Source organism: Rhagoletis pomonella, unplaced genomic scaffold, assembly GCF_013731165.1.
Source record: "Rhagoletis pomonella isolate Grant_MI unplaced genomic scaffold, Rhpom_1.0 Rhpom_scaffold_00005, whole genome shotgun sequence".
Classification (NCBI taxonomy): domain Eukaryota; kingdom Metazoa; phylum Arthropoda; class Insecta; order Diptera; family Tephritidae; genus Rhagoletis; species Rhagoletis pomonella.
Genome location: NW_023458559.1, coordinates 36,013,780 through 36,039,833, shown reverse-complemented (window position 1 = coordinate 36,039,833; position 26,054 = coordinate 36,013,780). Strand labels below are relative to the sequence as shown.

The window sequence follows — 26,054 nt, the reverse complement described above, 5'->3', positions numbered from 1 at the left end:
AGATCCTTTATCGACGATAATGGGTGAAAGACTTAAGCCCGTCATGAACCAACTGATTTGGCTTTAGTAGTGTGGTTTCGGGCCTGGAAAATCTAAAATCCTCCAAGGACTAAGTACGGGAAGGAGAGAGACAATTGGCGAAGTTTTTTGGTTTCGGTCCAAACCGACGAATGATTGTAGATCTAAATAAGAAGTAGAATGGCTTATGCGGCTACTGCGCCAATATGAACGACCGTAAATTCCAAAGACTTTTAATGTTATTTCCAATTTTCAATTTTTTATTTTCGTGAGCTTAACAATTTCAACGTATGCCAGCTGAAGCTGTTTGCTGTTTCACTTATCGAATATAACTATTTTTTACTATTTTCGAAAAACATAACAACGTTATGGTTTTCGCTGTCCATGACATGCACCTGCAGCGCATTGCATTGCATAATGAGTGGTGCGGTGAACTTTTGCAAATAGCCTTACTTGACCAGACACAAAAAACTATGGAAACTAAAAGTAGCAATGGCACATGTACTGACAAACGGTACATTTGCCAACGGCAGCCGCTTTGTTGGCCATCTTTGTTTATGGTAACTTAAAATGCAGGTTGTCAATTATTTTGGTTACTCCCATTGTGTATAGCCCAAGTGCAGTGAAGCTTGATGTACAGTTTGAACATGTAGAAAATACAACGATACGCACATGCTTACTGATTTTTCGGTTGTATATTCAAATTCTTTATGACTCGGGTACCTCCTTTTTCAGATAATAAGAGATGTTTGTGAAGACATCTTACTTGCCACAAAACTAAACTCCATTTGTAATGAGCTTTATTTTTTATATTCCAATTTTTGAGTTATATATTTTTTTTATTGTCTACTTTCGCTAGTAGTGGATTAACAAACACATGAGTTGCAAAATATTTAATTATCTTACTTTGATAATGTAAATGAATTTGCTATCGTTCTATCTACGTCGATCGAGCCTATTCCTCGCAATGAGGAATTTTATACTCTGCATGCCAGTCCGGGGAAACGGTATTATTGCCGTTAGTCAATATCCGCTAGAAAATCCATGAGGCATAATCTCTCGGTCAACCATCTCCTATAGTCGTCATACTGAGGTTCGATGACTCTAGTGATGACTAGAGAAATATTTAACTGAACAGTACCCTAGATGGGCAGCGTTGAATAGAAGACGAACCGAGTTTTATGGGTTTCCAGATTAATCGAATAATATTATATATATAGATATTTGCAGACCCTTTAATGGGTACCGAATAAGCGCAGCGCTTGTTTCATACGCTGACGGGCTATTGGCTATGCCTTTTAAGGGCTAGTCACATCGTTGCGTTAGTTGAGGCGGCTCAGGTCTGACTGGGTCACTGTGCAAGGTATGGTATCACTATAAAGCTATTAGCCTGGGCATAGTTACCAGCGGAATCTTCTTAACCTAAGAGGATTCTAGAGCTAATAGATGGCAAGATGCAAGGTTAGTAAGAGGTGCAAGATTAGGTAAAGATGCTTTCCACTCGCGGACGATGATGGGTTTACTATAAGTAAGATCGTCATGTTTTCAAAATAAAACGAATACTTCAAGGGTGGTTTTAGACGTGTTGAACTTTAAATTGAAATAAAATAATTAGATTACATAATTTAAACTGAGAATAGGCTTTATAAGAAAAATTATTTTATGCCATTAGTTTTATGGGCATCAAAGACGGGATTTGAGTACTAAAAAAATTTGTGTACTCATTTATGATCCATAGGTCAGTATTTTTCTCCTCCTACATTCAGCTGGATAGACTTCCACTGCCAGCAGGTTCCTTTCAAAGTGGCTCCTCTCCATGATTTCCACTCCCTGGGCATATCGCTGAAAGCCTTCAGAGCCCGTGGAGGGGTTGTAGGACTATTAGAGGTGTTTAGTCTACTCGCTTAGCCAACGGCTTTGTCTTCAACACTTTTCTCTTTTTAGGCAAGCTTCAAGGAAGAAGTGATTCGTGAGAGTTTCTAGACAGGCCTCATGAAGAATGTGTCCCGCAAAGCAGCTAAGAAGGCCCTTGGCTCCCTGATTTTTCGTTCGACAACGGTGCAGGATTTTTAGACCTCCTTATCGACCTCTTCGGATTACTACGCTATTAAGCTCATTTAGATTCCGGATCACAGCGAAATCATTGGAAACTGCTTGGTCAATGAGCTGACAAGACAGAGAACCCTTGAAGAATTTCTCTGGGGTTTTGCTACCCTGCCTTACGGCTGCCTTGAGAACGATGAGGTGGAATTATATCTTGCGAGCTTTTGGGGAATGGCTAAATCTTTCCGACCACGTGTAGACCGCAGATGGTCCAGCAAGCTCTCGAGACTAAGCAAGTTACGCCCCTCGCTATTGGTGGGAGTTCTAACTGGCCATTGCATTATAGGTAATCATGCGGTAGAGCTGAATATCATCGATTATCCTTAGTGAACCAGCTTCATGGACTACGATGAGTTGGAATCCTCCGCGGTCTCTCCGAGTTTTAGGTTCAACAAAATTGGGTCGCTCTTTTTCTACATGCCCGATGAGCTTTCGGTAATGGATATCACTCGTTTGACGCGCTTAGTGGTGAGTGGCTTAGTGCTCCCTCTATTTCTACGCTTCCCTTCATCCTTTCGGCCTTCCTGTTTTTTTCACTTCACCTCCTAAATTCACCTCTAAGTACATCTCCACCGACGCAGACGGCTCTCTATCCTAATCTAACAAAATCTGTGCTACTACTAATTGTTCCAATGTAAGGAAATTGCTACATAAAACTCCATCTATGCACTTGAAACAAGTTGTGCATACATACGAGTATCTTTGGCATGTTGCACAAATCAATGACATGTTGCAAGTATTAACACGTAGGCGACAATTAATTATCACACACACCAAATCCGCATGCTATTCATGGCACTTAATTAATTCCGAACGCAATAAATATCTCTTAGTTACGATGTACGTAGGCAGTATAAACATTTATTAGCAGTGGTTAATAGAAAAATGATAGAGTTACATAAATAAGTGGATTGCGTCCTCAATAGTGAGTGATCTCAATTGCAGACAATTTGTAGCAGTTACTACTGCTTCTTCTTTTTAATTGCCTCATAATGTGTTAATTGCAATGTTATACTCACATTGGCAATCATAGGCACAGTATGTGGCATGTTATTGGCGTAGGTACAGAATTATGATTTCCTAAGCTCGTCGGCATTTTTAAACTTGTTATAGCAATAAAAAAAGTGAGGTTATGCGATGCGACTGAAGTGGTGTAATGTGATGATATGTGATGTGAATTATTACGTTTTTGTCGTGATGATTTAATTACGATTATGCTACCGTAATATCAAAGTTATTTGAACGATTTGAGTTCTTGTTGGTAAATAGCACCATGTTGACGTAATATGGCAGGTTTATTAAATCGGATATGATCAATACTGTTTTTACCTTGGTGTTGTTGTACCGGCTACTAAACCCGCTCGAGTCAGCTCTTCCATCTTCGTTGTCGTCTGGTTCAGCTAAGGGGAGGCCCAGGAAGTGCGCAACTTCGAGAAGGCCTGCCCATATGGACAGTGGCGTTAGCCAATATATCGCTGTTTTTACCTCCATCAGTCCCGTGATGAGGCCAAGAGGAAGAGCTCAGCCCACCATGCGGTCACGGGAACTCTCTGATCTCAGGAAAGAGATATGCTGACTTTTCAATCGATCAAAGCGCACGAGGAACTGGGAGGATTACTCAGCTGGTCTAACAAACTAAAGTAAGGAAATGAGGAGGGCTAAGCGTAATAGCTTCAGGGCGTTTTGTGAGAATATCTCATCGTAATCTGCATCTACTTGTCTCCGTATAGCCCTGGCAACGAACAACACGGGAAACAAACTAGCAATTAGACTAACAAATGGAACTTATTCAGGGAACGAAAAGGAAAGGGCACTAGTCCTGATATCGGGCTATGCGGTGTACCGTGTATTCAGGCCACCCCCACTGGACTGGGTGCTGGCCAAAAGCCTCATAAGCCGGCAGTGAGGCCGCTGGGCGCTGAAATCTTCCAAACGATACAAGGCTCCTCTCTTGCTAAGTCATTTAGGCCGATAAGTCTCACCTTCTTTATGCTAAGAGTAATGGAAAAAACTATCGACCATAATATCGGGCTCTAATATTCTGAAACAGGCACCTTTATATCCCAATCAGCACGCGTACAGGGCGCGTAGACTGCAGACACCGCTATGTATTGTCAGACTTCGGAAATACAGAGGCCTTTAAGTGTGGAGAGGCATCCATGATATCGAGGGGGCGTTCGACAAAGTGGGAGCCGACAGAGCACTTAAGAAACGCAATGTTCAGCCTTCTATTCGCAGATGTATAGCGAGGCTGTTACATGCCAGAATTACTAAAGCCGAAGTCGGTGACAGCGTGGTTTAATTCCTACAGATACTCAGTGATGAGGGCGACAGCTGCCAAGGGTATGTAGACGAAATAGGTTTGCAAGTATCCCCTGCGACTTCGTCCCAAGAAGACTCAATTTCGCAAAAAGGTGGTGTATGGATTTAGGTTTAAATATTATTGTATCAAAGGCAGCTATTGCCCCTTTACCAAGAATAGGACCCTTCAGGGGATGAAGAACTTGCTTAAGAGGGCGTCTCGATCGGCGTCGCCACAAAAGTGAAGTATCTGGGACTTGGATATCAAACTCCTATGTAGAACTCATGTCGAAGCGGCCACCTGAAAGGCTACGCGAGTGCTGGTGGTAGGCACACATCTAACGGTAAAAACCTGGGGTTGCACTCCAAGGGTCCTAAGATGGTTGTACACCATGATAGTACGACCAATAGTAACCTGTGGAGCGGTGACTTGTCCTTCCAAAACTACTCGGGCAACGCACTGTGTTGCGGCTAGTGGAAAAGTAACTTTTTTTCCGATTATTTTTTTCAGTGTTTTTAATGATGCAATTTTGTCACAGACATTCCAAGTAAACAAAAAACACATAAAGCTTATTTTTATGTTGGCCCGTTGATTTTTAATTGATTTTAGAAGTCAAATATACAAAATTTTCACGAAAAGAGGGGATTTCAGGGCTGTATTCAAAATGATCTCATTTGATTTTGGTGACAGATATTTTGATTCGGAAAAAAAATCTGCCTTCGGACAAGTATCTTCTGTAAAAAAAAGGAATGTTGTTTGAGACATTTTCATATGCACCTTTTTTAGAGCGAAAACCCGACTAAAGGTCCATTTTTCCTTTAAATTTGGGTTAGGTAAGCAATATCTAAAAAGTCCCAGAGAGTCCCAGTTCCAAACCACTACAGAAATGTTACATAATTTGTTTTCAACGAACTGTGAAAAAATCAGCTGCCCATACCTGCCCTCCTGGGAGTTATAGCGATTTTAGTATATCACTCTCAGTATTTATTCCATAGAAATAGAACGGAAATTCTCGGAATCACTTATTGAATAATTTAATCATATTGGTTTTCGGGTGACTTTCCGTCATCCCACGTCAAATTTTTATTATTTTCAGACCGGTTTCGGCTAATCGCCATCTTCAGTGTTTTCTTTTTTGTCACTAATTAGTCCGCATGTGTGTCCGTCTTTATATAGTGTTTTCTTTTAGCTTGTGGTGGTACCTTTCTCTCTCTCTGTTGTTTTACTATTTTATTCTCTCTCTTTCGCTCTCTCTCTCTCCCCCTTTGTTTTTACGTCTAGGTAGGTGGGTGAAATAATCCGTTATTGCGCGCTTATTTGTATTGTTTTTATTTTGTGGTTTTTTTTTTTATTCTACATCTATTCTAGCACTCCACAAAAATGAGCATAACTCTCTTAAAACTGAAGCTATTGACTTCAAACCGGTATCAAATTAAAGCTTTTATTGCCACCTTTCAAATAAGAAATGAAATAGATTTTGGTTCTATATAAAATTTCAGAGTTTTCAAAAAAATCATGAAAATTTGACGTTTATAATTCTTGTTCGGACCACCCTATAGTTTATTTAAAAAACTAATCATAGAGTATTTATCAGAAATAAAAGAACAATTAAAATAATTTTTTTTTGTAAATTTTTCGAACAATTATTTTTTTTTTTGACTTTTGTTGAAAATTTGACCCAACAATTTTTTTCGGTGTAAATTTTTTTTTCACTCATTCTGTTTGGGATTTCATTCTGACCAATCTGTAGAAGTTTCTCATCGATACAATTAAAATTACAGTTTAGGCAATATGATTTCCAAAAAATTCCGGTTTCGCAACACTGTGCAACGGTGAGGCAGCCCCTCATCAAGATTGTTATGTTTGAGTTACGGGGGCAATGCGCACATGTCCATCGGCAGCGCTGAAAGTAATGCTGGAACTTGAGCCATTACATATTTCAGTTGAATAAGGTACAAAGGTTAATCTTTCAGTATATTATTATCATCATTAGAGACAACAGTCGTCAGCTACAGCTGCATTATGTATTGTATAGTACACTCCATCAACTCATTAACCACATCGTCTATGGTTATAATCTACGAATAAGCACTGACTGACTTTAATGTGAAAAAAAATCGCTACCCCATCACTTCTCTTTTCTGTTCTTATTGTTGGTTGTTGCTATCAGCACCTAGCCGATCAGCAGCAGCAGCAGCTCATTTGATGTGCCACACGACTCTCTGTAGTGGGCATGCGAAGATCGATCACTAGCCAAGCGACTAGTGGCATCAAAAGATCGATTTCAACATTGTTAGCTGACTGCTGGTGTGGTATGCCGCGCATTGGCTAGCTCTCTCTTTCTCGCCGTCCCGCCGATTGTGGCTGTCGATTTTAGTTTTTTCATGCACTTGAAACTTGGGAATTAGAACAAATCGTGCCAGAACTATTTACCACTTAAATGCATTCAGCAAAATTTTTCATTTTCATTCGAATTTTACTTGATTGTTTTGCCTGTACAGGTAATGCGATTGCTGTTGTTTCTGTAGTCTTGCTTCTGCAATTGTTTCAAAGTTTTCTTCATTTCACAATTTGCTTTATTGCTTGCATTCATTACTTGCAACACTCAAGTCAGTTTTCAAATAAATATTTGAAGCAGACTTGCTCAAATTGTCCCATAAATTCGAATGAAAAGTAGTCAAAACTGTTCAAAATATTTATTTGCTATTTTTTGTCGCGGACTGTGCCTGGAAAAAACTCCGCACAGGATTAAAATGGTACCTTCCCTTTCAGAAAATTATGTATGTGGTTTAATCAAAATAAGAAAATGTCGAAAACCTCAATGTGACAGGAAGTATTTTTAATTAATTTTTAATTTCTTTTTAATTATGGCAAATTCAAAAATTCGTTTGGGTTTGGTAATTGAAAACAATTTTTCTAACATGTGGCAACCCTCTTCAAAAATATTTACGGCATTGAACTTTCCTAAGCCTCTTTAATTGTATACCCATATTGCAGTATTTAATTTATCTTGTCAATTAAATTAAGTCCATATTTCAAACAGGTGGCAACCTTCCACAAAAATTGTTTTGGCTGTAAGCCTTCTAAGATCTCTTTCTTCTAACACCCATATTGCAGTATTTACTTTATCTTATCAATTTACTTAAATTGCAATTTTCCTACAGGTGGTAACTCTATAACTTTTTTCTTTCTATATTTTATGTTCGATCTGTAGCAATACATCGGTGAAAACTGCATCCGATTTCATACATTAGTTTTCGAGTGCTACGCGTACAAACATACAGACAGACAAAAATTCTAAAAATTGTGATTTGGCTTCTTCTGCTCTAATAAGGATCCCCCACATTAATTTTTCTTTAAAATCTATAATTCACAGACATCGGCCTGTTACAATTTTATTATATACATAGATAAGTAGTAATAGAAAAGTTACATATTTATTGTTGATATACATAGAGCAGTCATGCCCAACGTCGGCAGAACTCCATAAGCAAGTGCTCTGCGCTGGGCATGACTGATAAGAGTTATCTATCTCCTGCTTTTCATTACCTCTGTAATTGACTCTCCTTTCACTTATAACATTATCATAATCACCATTTTACATTTATCTGCAGTTTTATCTGTGCATGAATGCGCGCTGCAATTAAAGTCACCACGCCTCAGCTTCTGCATCGCTAGCGCCTAAAAGTATGCGCTATAAACTGGTTAGTTGACGCAAATGCCAGCAGATAACTTACAATAACGAGTAGGGCGCATCGAGTATGTAGTTATGTATGGATGTATGTAGTAAATATACCCTGTCGGAATTTTTGTGGTCGACTACCAAATTAGCCAACTTTTGGCCAACTTATTCCGGCTAACTTATAGTTGGTTTCAAGGTCATGCAGGGTTCAACTTAAAAAATATGTATGTGTAAAATTTGTTTCATAATTTTCACATGTACTCAATTCACTAACCTATGACCAGTTTCACGAAAGCAATTTAAGTGAAAATTCATGTTTTTTTTATTGAACTTAATATGAAAATTTACAGAAGGAAACCATTTTTAACCGACTTCAAAAAAAGGAGGAGGTTGTCAATTCGTCGGAATATTTTTCGTATATATGTTACCGCATAACTTTGGACCACGTTAACTGATTTCTATAATTTCTATTTCCTTTTTTAAAGAAAGGGTGGTCCTTCAGAGGTGGTCCCATACAAATTTGGCGGGATGAGAAACTGGCGGAAATTCGCATAGGAGAGAGGCAATTGGAGAAGCTTCTTGGTCTCGGCTGAAACTGACAAACGGTAGGAGTGCCATATAAGAAGAAGACTATAACTTAACTTAAACTTCTTTAAGGCCAGTATGCAGCTCTCAAGGAAATCAAAAACTCCATATAAAATAACGTACAAGAAATGCCTAAGAAATTTTCTTGTGCCAAATTTCCTTAAGGCGGCAGTACGTAGCTCTTAAGAAATTGTATACACTTTCTACTACGGTTTTCTAAAGTTTTTTGTGAAAAAAGAGCACAAAGCAACTCAGAAATATATGCCCGTTCTATTATTTCTTGAGGAAAGAGCGAGGCAACAGGCTGTGACGTATTAGATGTCGAAATTCCTTGGACACATACACAAAATAATTGCAATTTTTTCTTGACCGTTTTTTCGAGAACTGCATACTGGTGGCCTTAACTTGTTGCTTTTTTATTTTTTTTTTTTTACAATTGCTTATAACCCCGACCGGCACGTGTTTGCACGCATGAGCAAGGCCTACATATCTGTAGTCATAAGCAATAATCGCCTAAGTCGAAAAACCTGAATTCGAAAAAAACGTTTTAAAAATTTGGATTGTAATATTAACCTTATGGGGAAACCAAAATATTTTCATCTATAACTTTTAAAATAGTCTAGCTAACGATATGGGAGTTTCATATGCACATGGAATAGTAGTTGCAGAAAACGATAGCATATATAACTCAATTCTTTCTTAAGTCGACTTAGGCGGTTATTGCTTACGACCACAGATGTACAAACATATACTCTGAAAGTAGGGTATACAAAAGATGCCTGTGTCTGGCCGTTTTTTCGTAATTAATTCGTTAAATAGTTTTTTTACGATACCCAACAAACAGGAAGCTCCGAGTCATTTGCTATTGTTTTGAAAAAAAAAATATGCGACATTAAGTAACACAAAACGTTTTTTATAATGGATTTCCAATGACAATGCCATTAGTATTCCCATGTATTTTTTTTTCATTGCATAGTTATTAACTATAATATAAGAGTAAAAACAAATCATATACATACATATGAATACACATACATATGTACATACAAATATACTTAAGTGTATGTATGTACATACATGTATGTTGATAATTAATATACATATATGCATATGTATGTATGTATAGCATATGCTAAAATATTTAATTACTGGCCCAGTGTTGGCAACACAGTAATCTCGTGTACTTGCACGTGCGGCGGTGTTGAAAGAGTGAACAATATACAGCTGGAAACATCTTCTGATCTCAGAATTGGAAGTCCAGCGTTTTTGAATTGATCCGGAACGATTTCTGTATCGGTTAAACCGGGGCTAACGCTCTGAAATTATAAATAATCGATTAAAATATGACGATGCTTTCATGCACAAATATATGCCTACATATAAAAAATGTATGCGAATACATATGTACATTACCAGCAAAAAACAAGTTCGCCGCACAGTGGTCGGAGAAGCCATGTTTTACGCGAAAAAATAGAAGGGCTGTTACAACTATAATAAAAGTGCGGGATCGTAGTATTGTTGTAATGCTAAATCCGAATAAGCCATAACATTTTAAGTTTGACGGTTGACAGCTGTCAAATCAACTGCCAATTTCTCTAAATTTAAGAAAATCTTTTTGAAATATGCTGATCACGAATTTCATGTCAAATTGAAACCCTGACAGTTGACTGCTGTCAAATAAGCTATGATTTCTTCTAAAAATAAGACAGTATTTTTCAAAATGCTACTGAATAGGGTTTTAGACATGCTAATCGCGAATTGCGTGTCACATTTAAAACCTTAAGAATTTATGACTGTCGATGAGGCTGTAAATTTTTTTAGAAATAAGAAAAGTTGCCCACGAATTAAACGTACTTATTAAGTTTTAAGACTCACTGATCTCGAGTTATGTATCACATTCAAACTTTTTCGTTTGACAATTGTCAAATCAACTGTCATTTTCATTTGAGTAACACAAAATGTTTGCTTAGCAAAATTTTATATATTGTATGTATATATATTTAAGAGGAAACATACCTAAAATGAATTTATAATCACATTATAAAATAATAACAGTAATTACTTAGGGATAGTTGGGGCCATCTGCTATTTGTTCAGCCCAAACAATTTTATCTAGGCCCAAACCGTGTTTTTTTTAAGATTTTTTTTTTTATTTTATACGAAATTCTTCATTTCCAAAACTTCAGTTTTCTCATTTTTGAACAAAGTTCTTCAGGTTTGAATTCTTACAAATTTCGGACGCTATATTGGACTTTGCATTTTGAATTTTCTAAAACTAGTTTGTAATTTGTAATAAGCGTACTCAAGAACTTTCAAATACCAAATTTCATGAAAATTAAGTAATTTTTTTAATTCTTAGAAGCCATATTGGATTCGTTTTTGGATTTTTGAAAATTTACTTATAAATGATATGATGCTAAATGTAGAATAAATTACATTAATTTTTAATACACTTTATGTTATTTGGACAAACTGCTAAAGTCGGTCTAGTGAAATAAATATGGCCGCCACTCCTTTTGGCGCGAGTATGCGCGGCTTTTCTTTTCGTAGATGCTTAATGTGACCGTTGCATTAGTTTTTAGTAAAGGAATGAAGATTCTACTCGGCCCTACAAATTATTTATATCTTTTTGAAGAAAATATTTCTTGAAAAATAAGCCGTGTTATTAAGGTGTTGATAATTTAGCTACCAAGATTTATGATGTAATATTTCATATGTGATCATTATTTTCCGTGTTTAAGAAGTAAGTCCAAACCATAAATTACAGTTATAATTGAAAGTTTCCATAAAAAATTTTTTAAGAAATTTATCAACTCATAACTGTTAGAACGTGTCACGATAGAATCCGTTGAATTAAACGGATTCACCGGCTTTCCCAGCAGTTATTATTGAAAGCACTAATCTGTTTTGAGTTTGTTAGACATTTCTTACAGTTGTGATGTATGCCTTTCTCGCGTAAATCATGGTTTCTCCGACCACTGTGCGCCGTGAACCTTCGAATCTTAAGAATTTTTGAAAGGCAATGTTGAGAAACATGTTATTTCTTTTTGGCCGAACGTATCGGCATTTACAGTCGGATCTTAAAGTACGATATATCGATGTACTTGTGTTGAGGTGGTAGAGTCTAATGTACATACGTATGTGTGAATGTACATAAGTATATATGCTTGACCAGAATTATCTTATCAACTTTGCAAAGCGTACATATATATGATATATGATGTATTGAATAATATACAAATACCAATTTGCAAGTCATCACTAAAAATTGAACAGTTGGTCATGTTTGTTGCCATTTTAATACTCACAGTTATTTTGATTTTTGTTTCCAATCCTCTAAACTCTTGCCGATATATCTCAGTAATAGCAGTTAGTGCATACTTAGTCGGCGCATACACATTCATGATTGGCGCAGCATCACCCGAAAAATTCGGCACCGAGTGACCCAAAACGCTATTGACGATCACCACATGTCCATCAAAATTGCGTTCTTTCATTGATTTGAAAGCGCGTTGCGTACAATATACCACACCCATTATATTAGTTTGTACCACTTGTTGCATTACTGCAGGATCCAAGTTAACGGCTTGACCCATTTTAAACATGCCGGCATTATTCACCAATATATCAACGCCACCCAATTCTTTGATGATCCAATCGAACGCCTTATCCACCGATTCTTGTGATGAAACATCGCAAACGAAAGGATGGAAACGTTTTTGTTGTTCAGCTGGCAATTCAGCTTTATATTCTTCCATCAGCTGCAGTCGGCGGGCAAGTCCCACCACAACAAGATTAGCTTTAAGTAAATCTTTGACTGTGGCAGCGCCAATGCCTGAACTAGCACCAGTAACTACAGCGACACGACCTTGCCAGCGTTCCATTATGATTTCACTTGAGTTGACGAGGAGGTTCGCAGAAAAGTTTAACAAAGTAGTTACGCTTTTAATCGAAAGTGCAATACTGAAAGAACTTTGTGATCTTTGATGACTTTTATGGCTTACAGCTAAATACATACAAATGTATATGTACATATATTTATCTAGTAATTTAAAGTGTTTCTTCTAGATTCCTATACTGATACATACATACATATTAATGTACCTTGGAATAGAGAATCGTGGGCAAGGCGTGCACGTTTAAGAGAACACCTTTGAATCTTTTATGAGAAGTGTGGTGAATAAATTATTTAGAAAATGCCGGAGCTAGTATAAGAGAAACTTAAAGCTCAGTTAGTCAACGACGTAGCGTAGACGTAGGTTGACGCAGACACGATCTACCATATGGGATTCGCGCGTTAACGAATACTCACCACCGCATGACGCTGACGTTTCCATTGCTTCTCTCTCTCTGTTTCTCTCTATCAACAGTAAATTTTATATGTTGCTACGTACGCCCACGTATGCTTACGTTACGTCGTTGACTGTTTGCGCTTTTACAGGGCATTTCTGGCAACTGTTTTTTAACTCACCACAGTCTTTCGAGAAACAAAAGCAAAGCAAAATGTTTTCTAGGAAATAAATTTAATTTAATAAAAGTATAAATTTAATTTTAAAAAGTTGATATATTTTTCTTAGTAAAACAATAACAACTAATTAATAAAAGAAATTAAATTAAAAAAAGAAATCAACTGAAAATAAAACAAACTTTAATTTAAATATTTTAAAAATTAAAATGAAATTAAACAATAAATTGCTGAACTTAAATTAGAAAAATAAAAACTGAAACCAAAATAGGAGAAAATAGTACCAACAATTTTATAAATTTAAAGAAAAAGCAATTTGATTTTTAAAACAATATCTACAAATTAAAAGATCACTAAATTAAAACAGACAAAAAAAAGCAACTTAAAAATAAAATGAGATCCCAAAAATTAGATTACCTGAATAAAGAATTTTTGTTCCTTTTACACAAGAAAACCTAAAAATTTAAATTCAAAAGAATATAAGACAAAGAAATTTATTTTTTTTTTTTTTAACAGTAAAATCTAAAAATAAAAGAAAAACCAAAAATAAAAAAATTAAAGAAAAAATAATAAACCAAGTTCCTAAAACTTTAATTAAATTTAAAAATATCTTTCCTCTTTAAAACAACTTCTAAGAACAGAAAGAAAATTAAATAAAGAAAGAAAAAATTTAATTTCTAAAAATTAAAAAATATATATTTTCCTTTTTTAAACAGTAAAATCAAAAAATTTCAAGTAAATTTAAGTAAAAGAGAAAAGTATTTAAACTTAAAAAAAAAATTAAAATTATTCCGCTGCCAAAGCAACAAAGTCAAAGTGGTAAAAGTAATAGCTGCTATTTCGGAGATCACCACATCAGAGAGAAATATCACATTATAACCAGTGCAGTGATGCCAGATTGTGGGTAATTTCCTTATTTGGGGGATATTTTGCAAGAAAAATTATTAAAAGGGAAAAAGGGACATTTCAAATAAAAAAAAAATGGATTTTCATTTAAAACGAAAATTCAAGAATATTCGACACTCTTATGTAAATAATCGTTCTGAAGATGTGATGTGGAGTAATATTGTATAAGTATTAAAAATTATAAGGACAATTTTGAAATTTTTCTGACGTTAACCACTCCAAGCGCCGAGTAAGAAAAAATCTTTTCAATTGTAACTGGTAAGTAATGTAAAAGCAGATCAAATTATATAATGAAATGTTAAGTAGTACACTTATGTATATAAAATAACGGTTGCTTTTAAATCAAAAAAAAAGTCAAGTGCTTCAACTTTAAAACCACCAAAAATCATATTCGCGTAGGCAATGCAAATAATGTTTGTAGGTTGTGCAGCAATGAACACGAAAGAGCAGAGCACATTATGTGCTACCGTGAAGCCCTTTCTAGGACCAGACTTCGCTTTTAAGGATCATCATACCTATATAGAAAGACAGGACCTAAATGGCATTCAGCTAAAGGACCTTGAGAGGTTTCGTGGCAATACGTCGATTAAAGAAGACCTGTATTCGAATAGAGGTTTATTACAATGATCGTTTCGGTCGCGGAAACTTGGTGGTTCTTCGTGAGGAGGAAGCTCGAAAAGCAGAAATCTTGGTTTTATTGGGCCACTTATTGGTAGCGTGCTAACACAAGGTACGAAAATAAAGCCGTGCGTACCAGGTTCTCATGAAATTTGGTGTATAAACATCTACATATGTCCCGTTATGGCCTCGAACTAGAACCGAAATGGCCCAGAAGAAATTCTGAACAAAGAGAATTTATGTCAATTGACATTAATTCCACTGACATTATTGCACGTAGGTAGAGCTTTAATTAGAAATCACTATTTTCAATGTCACGTTCAATCGCATTTGTTTCCAAATGGGATGCTTAAAAAGCGGTCAGGATAGGTCTTTAGTAATGAACATGCGCTGCTAAATTGGCTATCTGCCTGTTTTTGGCCCTCAATATGATTTCCATGGGTATGAATAAAGAAAACAAAATTGTGTCAAAACACATATGTCGACAAGTTTTAGCGTGAAAATTTTAAATAGTGAAAATTAGCCTTAAGCCTTTGTGAAGAAATGCTCGAACATGTAGAACCGACTGTCTTGGGAATGAGAATACACCATCCGCTGAACCACACCGACTATAAAAATACACTCCTCTCAATAACTATAGCACTTTTGGAATTGGGCTAGCCAATCCTGGGCCAATTCCGTACCGCTAGTCTCTATTTCAACAGCAACTGCTCGAATTTGTTCTCCTACATGTTGTCTAAGCGTATAGAAAACACCAGCAGGTCCACGGTCGTGTCAGCCCGCATACATATATGGCCGGCCGCTCCACTGAAACCGCCCCGGACAGTGCACTTCAGTATAGCTTAGAAATAATTAGACAGCTATATGGGCTTTTCAGAACATCGAAGGCGAAGAAAGGAGCATCAACCCCTTGTATCGGACCAGAGCCCCTCTGCAGCATTCTCTGCCCTGACCCAAGTCTTGAGCAATCCAAAGTACTTTTAGGAACATATAACCTCAAACGCTTTAAGGAATGTATGAACTTATGCAAGCATAACTTAAGAATTATTACACAACCTGAAAGGACATTGCAGGCTGACCTATCACCTGACGAAACTGGGTATTTACTCGCAGGAGCGAGACTGCGCAGCAAAAGTTGGGAGGGTATCCTGCACTGATTCACAAACGTAAAAGACACCTGCGGGAACACTTAATAACCGAGCGCAAAGTGAACCCCGTAGATGTAGGCTCCATACTAAAGATTCTCTGGTTTCTTGGTTTCCATGCCAATGGAGCTTGGAAAGTAGCCCACTGCGACGCTGGAATGAGAAATTTTTGATTCCTCTGTAGCCCACAGTGCAGCACCTCCCCAGGGTATCAAGGGGATTATGGTCTCCCTAACCCACTCTTCATTCGAGTCCTGCTCACAGTGCATTGCAAGATATCCTGCCTCGTATACAGAAGCCAAGAAGGTTGGTTTTATCGCCAGATACTAATCAGTATTTTATCCATAAGGACACATTGGATGGAGTCCATCCGCTTTGTTGCTAGGATCTTTTCAGGGTAGTCTCTCGCAAGCACTTCCATCTTCACCCCAACAGCAAACATCTTTAAATGAGACAGTGGGCTGTCTCTTAAGTGTCGCAGAACCTGCAGCCCTCGATGACGATGGTTCTTCGTGAATCGGCCGCTTTTTGGGGCCAGCATCAGACGGAGTACCTTTCTCATAACGGTCCCTTTTCGAGGTCTTTTCCTTGCATTTGGCCTTTGGCTATTCGAAGCTACGCTTCGGCATACGCTTCTCCTACGTTCAGCCTTTTCTCATCTTAGCTCTTCTTGCCAGCTCCCCTTAGCTTTTTGTGTGCCTCAATGGGCCCTTCTTTTTGTCCGCAGGTTCTATCTGTGGTTCAGATTGGCTCGCGCCAGTGTGCTCTTGCGGCGTAGGCGCCTCTTTGAATCCATCGCGGCCGCTTACGCCAGTTTCATAATTTATTGTTTTTTTTCATTGTTTCAGTTTTATAATTTATTGTTTTTTTTTTATTATTATTATTATTATTAGTGTTCATGCTGTTCCCACGAGTATTAAGGTCATTCGTTTCGCTGCTCCAGAGCCACTTAGCGCAGTAAGGCATTTGTTGAAATGGGGCCGCGCCTGTACACCCCAAGTCCGCATAGTAGCAACTAGGTAGCCCCTAACCATGCATCCCTTGGCGCACGCTGTTCCACTTTGGTTTCGGGAAAACGTTTTATGACGAGCGTCGACGTCCCGCATGATCCAGTTTATAGGTAGAGAAACAGAAACATGACCATGTTACCCCCCTAGCTTCGGGTGGGTGGATGGTACGGATCACACTTCCTTAAGCACTTCCAGATAGCAGACCTGGACTAACTGAGGCCCCGAAGGACTCATTTAATACCTGCCAAGCCGAGCTGCCACAAGAGCAGCCACCATGGCAACATTTATGCATATTATTGAAAGTGTGTGAAATAAGGGTAAGACCACCGCTGCTTACCATATAGCAGTAGCTTACACAAAGGTGAGAAGCCTACTTATATTTACGATGTACGTGCGCTGTGTAATTAATGTTCGGTTTTGCCCTAACATAGACCTCTTTACACGTGTACTTGGGCATAAAAGTGCTGAGCGTGTATCTTAATCTATTCGTTAATATTCCAATGCTTTTTTATTTCATCGTATAGATATTTAAATAAAACATAAGAGTGGAAATACAATATATACATGCATACAAATATACTTAAATGTATGTACATATGTATATTAATATTTAATATATGTACATATGTGTGTGAAACATAAGCTAAAATATTTAATTACCCGCCCAGTGTTGGTATCACAGTAATCTCCTGTATTTGCATGTGTGGCGGTGTAGAAAGAGTGAACAAGATGCAGCTGGAAATATCTTCTGATCTGAGAATTGGAAGTCCAGCGTTTTTGAATTGATCCGGAACGATTTCTGTATCTGTTAAACCGGGGCTAACGCTCTGAAATTATAAATAACCACTTTGTTTAAATGAACTTGCATTCATACATGCATCTTTACATACATAAATTTGCATGCTGATATGTACATATGTATGTACATTAGACTGTACCAGAAATAAACATTCGCCATGCAACTTCGAATCTTAAGCATTTTTAACCGACTTCCAAAAAAGGAGGAGGTGGTAGTCCCATACTAATCTGGTTAAGATCCGATCAGTGGATCATGAGATATATGTATATATATATTTTTTTTTATATGAGAGTTGAAGTCGGTTTTTTTTCTAAAAATTACTTGTTGCAAGGCAATTTCGAAAAAGGGTCCTTATATCTTCGCCATTTACAGTCGAATCTTAAAGTATGATATATCGATGTTCTTGTGTTAAACAGACAATTTCTTTTATTGCAGAGTTCATTGACCTCAAGCACCCCGTTCTAGTATCTATCCACCAGATCTCAGCTCTTATCACCCTAACGTACCACCCTAATGTCAGTAAATTAAAGTCATTAAACTTTTACTGAGGAATTATTTCGATTATTCCAGAAGAGCTATGTATTTTGAAAAAATAAATAAAATTCATGTGGAATGTAAGTATGTATCACCGAAGAATGTAAATAGGCGACCGCAAGGTTTTGCTTGTAAGGCGGTACGGCCTTATGTACATACATATGTATGTATGAATGTATGTATGCATGCTTGCGCATTAAATGACCATAATTATCTTATCAACTTTGTAAACAGCCAAGCGTAAGCGTATATCATAATTGTATTGAATAACATACAAATGCCAAATAACAAGTGAACACTAAACATTGAACAGTTGATCATGTTTGGTGTCGTTTTAATACTCACAGTTATTTTGATTTTTGTCTCCAATCCTCTAAACTCTTGCCGATATATCTCAGTAATAGCGGTTAGTGCATATTTAGTCGGCGCATACACATTCATAATTGGCGGTTCATCAAACGGCCAATGTGGCACCGAGTGGCCCACTACGCTATTGACGATCACCACATGTCCATCAAAATTGCGTTCTTTCATTGATTTGAAAGCGCGTTGCGTACAATATACCACACCCATTATATTAGTTTGTACAACTTGTTGCATTACTGCAGGATCCAAGTTAACGGCTTGACCCACTTTAAAAATGCCGGCATTATTCACCAATATATCAACGCCACCCAATTCTTTGATGATCCAATCGAACGCCTTATCCACCGATTCTTGTGATGAAACATCGCAAACGAAAGGATGGAAACGTTTTTGTTGTTCAGCTGGCAATTCAGATTTATATTCTTCCATCAGCTGTAGTCGGCGGGCAAGTCCCACCACAACAAGATTAGCTTTAAGTAAATCTTTGACTATGGCAGCGCCAATGCCTGAACTAGCACCAGTAACTACAGCGACACGACCTTGCCAGCGTTCCATTATGATTTCACTTGGGTTGACGAGAAGAGTCGCAGAAAAGTAAAACTAAGTAGTTGCGCCTGCAATGGAAAGTGTATTACTGAAAGAACTCTGTAACGTTTAATGACTTTTATTGCTTACAACCAAGATTTGTAATACATATAAGAGGTTGAGTATTGCGGAAGTCTGTTATTTTTCTCTCGCTAAATTGTGCAATAAGCTGAGTAGCTGGGCGATAACAACAGCCAAAACGACAATCAGCGTAAAAAAAAAACATAAAATTGAAGTGAAGTGAAGCAACATATTTATGCCTGCGGATTATCCCCAAAAAATCACGAGAGGTGTTTGGGTCGAAGCAACCTGTTGAAACCAATTGTGATCGATTGCTTACACAAGAATGCATTTACAGTCACAAGTTTTCTTCATGTCGAAAAAGCTACAAAACGAGATTTTTCACAGCGGTCAATTTTTTCTTAATTTTCACTTAAACTCGCTATATCTCAGACTTTTATGAAGCGCTTGTTTTGAAATTTATACACAATAAACAAGATACTATTCTAAAGAAACTGGGCTTAGCTACACTTCTTAATACTTATTAAAAACAAAATGGCGGATTTTTTGTGTTGTTATAAACTTTGAACGTTTTTTTTTTTGTTTTAGCGCAACCATATAGACGAATGTCCAAGGAAATTTTTGGGTAAGTTTAAGATTTACTCAGCAAGTCTTTCGTAAACCAGTTGTCAATTCTGGAACAATTGAGAGATCTGCTAACGAGGAAGTCTTAGCGTTATGCTGCTCGTTTTAAGCAAAAAATTGTTTTTCAATTAAATTAGATAACAAAAAATATATATATTTTTTTTCTTTTTAAAACAATAAAACTAATAAATTTCAGAAAATTTATTAAAAAGTGAAAATAAAGCAAAAATAAATAAAAGCATTTTAAAAAACTAAATGAAATTAAGCAATAAAAGCTAAAAATTTAATTAAAAAATAAAAATAAGTAAAACGAACGAGAAGAAACTAGTACTTTTAATTAAATAAAATTAAAAAATATATATATTTTTATTTTTAAATTCAAATTTAAAAGGAAAAGGAAGAAAATGGAAATAAAATAGACAAAAAATACAAATAAGTTCATAAAAATTAAATGAAATAAAAAAATATGTGTTTTTCACTTCAAAACAATAAAACTTAAAAATTAAAAGAAAACGAAGTAACCAAAAAAAACATATTTTGAATCCAAAAAAAATATGTATATAAAATAAAATATTGTATTTCTTTTTTAAACTACTACTATCTCTTCTTTAAACCAAGCCAAAAATTAGAAGACAATTAAACTAAATAAAGAAAAAAAATATTTAAAAAGGGAAAAAATTAATAAGTTCTGAAAACTAAAAGAAAATTTAATCAAGAAAGAAAAAAAGTAGATTAAAAAGAAAGAAAATAAGTATGAATTTCTAAAAAATTAAATGGCATTAAAAATATATATTTTTCTTATTTGAACAACAAAATGTTGAAATTAAAAGAAAATTAAGTAAAAAAAAAAAAAAAAACAAGTAAGAAATTCTAAGTTCGAGCGGAGCCGAACATTAAATACCCGGCGCAAGTATTAAATATATGTTTTTCACCTTTCCGAAACCTTCCTCTAGATGGTAAGCCGGGGTGTATTAATTTTGAGTAAATTAGCGTCCTTCAATTTCGAAATATTGAAATTTCAAGCATTTCTGAAATTTACCGTTATATGAGAAGCGGCCGTTATTTTAGTCCGATTTCAATAATTTGCAACGTTTTGCTTTTATGTGGCAAGCACAATAACCACACCGAGTTTGGTACAAATTGGTAGAACGGTTACCGATATACTTATATGTGATCATAAATGGGCGGTGCCACGCCCATTTTCCAAAATTTTATCACAAACGTATTTCTTGGTTAAGAGTTGTTGCAAGCATAAATTTTGAATAAATTAACTTTAATATTTACTGATTTATCGAAGATTTTGTATTTCTCTAAATTACCGTTATATGGGATGCGGGCGTGGTTATTGTCCGATTTTAAAACGTTTCGGCGATTTTTTATGCTATACCAAGGCCAACAACTGTGCCAAGTTGGGAAGAAATTGGTGCAGCGGTTACCAAGATATACACATGTAACCATAAGTGGGCGTGGCTACGCGCATTTTCCAAAAATTTATAATATTCTTATTTTTCGTCTAAAAATTATTGTAAATATCAATTTTGAGTGAATAATCTCCAGTAGTTACTAAAATATCGCAGTTTTCGTATTTCTGAAAATTACCGTTATAAGGGAAGTAGGCGTGGTTATTGAGCGATTTTAAAAATTTTCGGCCATTTGGTATGTTGTGCGAAGGCCAACAACTGTGCCAAGTTTGGAAGAAATTGGTGCGGCGGTTACCAAGATATACACATGTAACCATAAGTGGGCGTGGCTACGCCCATTTTCAAAAAATTTATAATATTCTTATTTTTCGTCTAAAAATTATTGTAAATGTCAATTTTGAGTGAATTATCTTCAGTAGTTACTAAAATATCGCAGTTTTCGTATTTCTGGAAATTACCGTTATATGGGAAGTGGGCGTGCTTAAAGTCCGATTTCGCCCATTTTCAATACCAACCTACCTTGGATTAAGGGAAACCTACATACCAAATTTCATTGAGATATCTCAATTTTTGCTCGAGTTATCGTGTACTCGGGCGGACGGACAGACGGACAGACGGACGGACAGACAGACATGGCTTAATCGATTTCTTTTTTCATCCTGATCATTTATGTATACATTTGTCTATATCTATCTCGATTCGTTTTGGCTGTTACAAACAACCGTTATGTGAACAAAATTAATATACCCTTGTGCACAAGTGCGCTCGGGTATAATAAATAAAAAATTACACTGTTCGAGAAACAGAACAGGGATCTCTCGAATGGCACGCCTTTGCTTTGTTCACATGGCAAAGGAACAAAGGCTATGGGCTGGTTTCTCCAACTCAACTTAACTTAGTTTAGCCAATTTTTTAGACTTAGTCAAGAATAAGCTGGGTAAGAAGTAGTCTAACTTTTGACTTAAGTCCAAAAAATGGCGAAACTAAGTTAAGTTGAGTTGGAGAAACCAGCCATATTTGGTAGAAGTTATAGCTGGCTGGATATCACAAAAGCACGGGGAAGTACTTCAATTACCAGCTCACAGAACTTCTAAGCGGACACGGTGACTTCAAAAGCAAACACACACCGACTCGTATATGACGACTGTGATAGGTGCTTTGTATGTCGTACCGTTGGGGAAGACGTGAATTTTTGTTTGACTGCGAACGTTACGAAGAAGAAAGAGCTGAAAACTATAGGACACACAATACTCAAATGAATAGGTACTTACTTTTATGAAAGGAAGTCGGCTATGCTATACTGCAAAATTGCAACGGCTGGCTGCTTAGCGAAAACGGCTTCGACGTTCAGGGCTATGCGTATGACATTGTCATCTTAATCAGAGGTAGATTACGCTACTATCGCCAGCCGCCTACAGAATTCTCTGAACATAGTCGCCAATTCGTACATTAACATTGAGTGGAACGTAAACCCCAAGAAGACTAGCATAATCATTTTCTCCAGGAAAAGGAAAAAAGGAAAGGAGCAAATTACTAGAACCACTCCTTCAAAGAGAAAATAAACACTACTGCAAAGAGGTCAAATATCTGGACCTTCCGGAAACTAATGAGTAGGAACTGGCGCATCAGACTTAAACTGGCAAGGTGGACGTATAATGCAATCTCAAAACCCATTTTAACTTATGCTGGATGCATCTGGTGAAAGTAAGCGGAAGTGAAGTCCACGAAGGCCAAGCTCAACAAGCTACAACGACTGGCCTGCGTGAGTATCATTGGCGCGATGACAAAAGCACCCACCACGGATCTCAAGGTGCTTCTTGACATGCCTCCCCTACACCCTGTGAACAAGAAAAGCGTCCACTGTTTACAGCAAGGTTCACCTTAGGGGACAAGAAGCTTATACGCCCTTCCGCCCTTGGGGTTATATAATAAAAGGACTTACTTCGCATTTGCTTTGTGGACCTGCGCCTTCATAGGTTTAACTTTACACAAAAGTTCAAAGTCTTTTTCTCCAACAAGAACATTTAAACAACGAACGACCTAAACCCCAGAAAGACAGCCACATTTGGTATACTGACGGCTCCAAGACTGACCACGGCGTCAGATAAGGGGAGTTTACGGCATACGACCCAGAGGGCCTCTTTTCATGGCCGGGCAAGAATATATTGATAAGTAGAACCGAAGAACTTATTTGTTTCAGTATGCAAGAAGTAAGAATTGGTACAGTTTTCTTACTGGTCACTTAAGGTTAATGAAACACTTGTCAAACTTAACAACTCATATACTCTGATCAATGTAGGTTGTAACAGCTCAAAACCTATATGGCATTCAACCACAGGACCTCGGGAGGTTTCTTAGCAATACGTGGATCCACGAAGACCTGTAGTCGAATATAGGTTTGTTACAATAGATTGTTTCGGTTGCGGTAACTAGTTGGTTCTCCGGTGTTAAGAAGCTTGTAAAGCAGAAATATTGGTTTTATTGGGCCACTTCTTCGTAGAGTGCTAACACAATGTACTCATGACATTTGATGTCTAAACATATATTCCCCCAAATCATCCTAAACTAGAACCTAAATGGCTCAGATAAAGTCCTGAACTTGGCGCGAAAAAGTCCTAACTGGTCTCGAATTAGACCCGAAAGTTTCCTGAACTACTCCCGATATGATACCGAAAAAGCGTCGAAAAATTCCTGAACTAAGCCCGAACTCGTCCCGTAATGATCTCAAAAGAGTCCCGAACTAGGTCCGAAATGGCCTCAAACCGTATTAACGGGCAGTGTTGCTAGAACAGCTAATTACATTTGTTTTTATTTGTGCCACTTTTCAATTTGTCTTGGCTTACGCGTGGCGGTTTACGCAAATTTTGCCCATACCGGGAGTAAAGATGTTTACAAATGAACAGATTTCCGCCCCTGATGAAGCTAAGAAGTTAGCGAAACGTTGGGAGTAAAGCGAAGCAGAAACCGAGAGTTTTCACTTGCACTTGCACATGATAGATCAACCAAGCCTACAATAACATTAAAAATCTATACCAAATTGATCAGCATACAAAAGAAGAACAGATTTTTTATCAGCACATTTACAATGGATTTTTTTATTTTATTAAAATTCGGTTGCATTTTATATTTGAACATTATATAGAGTATTCCTATGCATATCTATTACATACATATATAAGAATTAGCAAATTTGAATTGTTGCTTTTCAACGTTACATATATGTATGTACGTGGATTTCGTTTATCCAGCTTTTATGCGCCAAATGACGATTAGTACGATTATTTTCATACATACATACATATTTGTACAGACATAGGCAGTCTACATAAATCGATGGCATTTATGTATTCAAGCTAATATTTTTAATTACTCGCCCAATAAGGGTTTTACCGTGATCTCATGGACTTGCATGTGTGGCGGTGTCGAAAGGGTGAACAAAATGCAGCTAGAAACATCTTCTGGCTTCAACATTGGTGGAGCGGATTTTTTATAATACTCCGGAACGATTTCGGTATCGACCAAACCTGGGCTAACGCTCTGAAATAAAAATGAATCAATTAATATACATAAGTATGTAATTATTAGGGTGATTGACTCGGTTTTTCCAAACCGGTTTCCGCCGGTTTTGTTTTTTTTTATATCTATAGGCGCTTTTTTTTAAATCTCGATTTTCGAATCCATACTAATTACATAAAGAGAATTGCTTTTTTTGTAACAGGTAATCTCCCGAACGGCTGGTCCGATTTTCATGAAATTACAACGCTTTTATCAACTTGCAATGTTGTGTCCCTGAAACTTTCAATGTTGTGGATCCAGAAACTTTCAATGTTGTGTTCCGACACCAAAGCAAAGCTTTGAAAAGCTCCTATAAAAAAGCATAGTGAATAGGGCGAGATAGATGACATTTAGATGTCGCCCTATGTACTACGTTTGCTACACCGGAAATAGACGCCATTTCTTTAAATAAAAGCCGTCATTGATTCGCCACTTCTCGCTCGCTATGTTTGAGTTCCGACCGCTTAAAGAAGAATTTTGCATGCGAAAGCAACAACAAAGTTAGCTAGCACGGATAGACGATAGCGAGTTTGGTTGTACCTCATTGAGTTCATTCGTTTCGCCACTCGCTAACTGATGGCGAATCGATGACGGCTAAAATTAGTTTGACTATTGTCAACTAAATCGAATGCTTTGTAAGTGAAGTGACTTGTGGACCACTTGAGGTATAGGTGGCCCAGTCGGTAACCACTTTGGGCCCGTTGGTAACTAGTTCGTGGGACCAGTTGGTAACCAGTCGGGGACCAGTTGCGAACTAGTTTTGGACTAGTCCGAAACTACATACCTTCGGCCCAGTTGGGGACCAGTTGGTCTTTTTAAGCTCTGTGGCCGTTTTAAGGGTAATTCTTGGGCTCCTGCACTGCCGCTCGGGGATTCTGCCTTCTACGGTGGTAATTTTTTGGCCGGGTTGCCTGTTTTGGCGGATTGTTGTGCTGTGTGCCGCGTATTACGTGTACCGGGTACCACTTTCTCGAGCGAATTGCTCTGGGAAACCTGTTGTGTGAGTTGCTGGCTTTTTGGCTAGACTTTGAGGAGGGTTTATACACGCATATCGGCGGAAATAGACGACACGTCATTTCTTTAAATAAAATTAATTGGTGCTCGTTTGTATGTACATACATATGTAAATGCATGTGTGTGCACCTTTCTATTAATATCGTTGAATTATTTTAATATCTATTGCAAAATTTTATTCAGACAGGACTAAAAAGTAGAAAATAAATAATATAAAAAAAACTTTTTAATATACAACGCTTTTATAAATGGACTAAAAAGTAGAAAATAATACTTCTCAGTCCCATAGAATTTGTTTTGA

At 37.0% G+C, this 26,054-nt stretch overlaps 3 protein-coding genes across 3 annotated transcripts in view; all 3 read right to left on the bottom strand.

Moving 5' to 3' along the window:
- Positions 1–9,653: 9,653 nt before the first annotated feature.
- On the bottom strand, positions 9,654–12,661 carry LOC118738875 (farnesol dehydrogenase-like). Its single transcript, XM_036469894.1, has 2 exons — positions 11,999–12,661; positions 9,654–10,006 (listed from the first exon to the last, which is right to left on the bottom strand). The coding sequence occupies exons 1-2, from the start codon at positions 12,572–12,574 to the stop codon at positions 9,836–9,838; spliced, it is 747 nt and encodes a 248-aa protein (XP_036325787.1). The 5' UTR covers positions 12,575–12,661; the 3' UTR covers positions 9,654–9,835.
- A 4,801-nt stretch (positions 12,662–17,462) lies between these two features.
- On the bottom strand, positions 17,463–19,179 carry LOC118738874 (farnesol dehydrogenase-like). Its single transcript, XM_036469893.1, has 2 exons — positions 18,513–19,179; positions 17,463–17,661 (listed from the first exon to the last, which is right to left on the bottom strand). The coding sequence occupies exons 1-2, from the start codon at positions 19,086–19,088 to the stop codon at positions 17,491–17,493; spliced, it is 747 nt and encodes a 248-aa protein (XP_036325786.1). The 5' UTR covers positions 19,089–19,179; the 3' UTR covers positions 17,463–17,490.
- A 4,322-nt stretch (positions 19,180–23,501) lies between these two features.
- LOC118740081 (farnesol dehydrogenase-like) overlaps positions 23,502–26,054 on the bottom strand; it is a 6,239-nt gene continuing 3,686 nt past the window's right edge. Inside the window, exons 2-3 of the mRNA XM_036471575.1 lie at positions 24,575–24,721; positions 23,502–23,564 (exon numbers count right to left, since the gene is read on the bottom strand). Of these exons, the coding sequence (XP_036327468.1) occupies positions 23,502–23,564; positions 24,575–24,721 (210 nt within the window). The remainder of the gene's footprint in view (positions 23,565–24,574; positions 24,722–26,054) is intronic.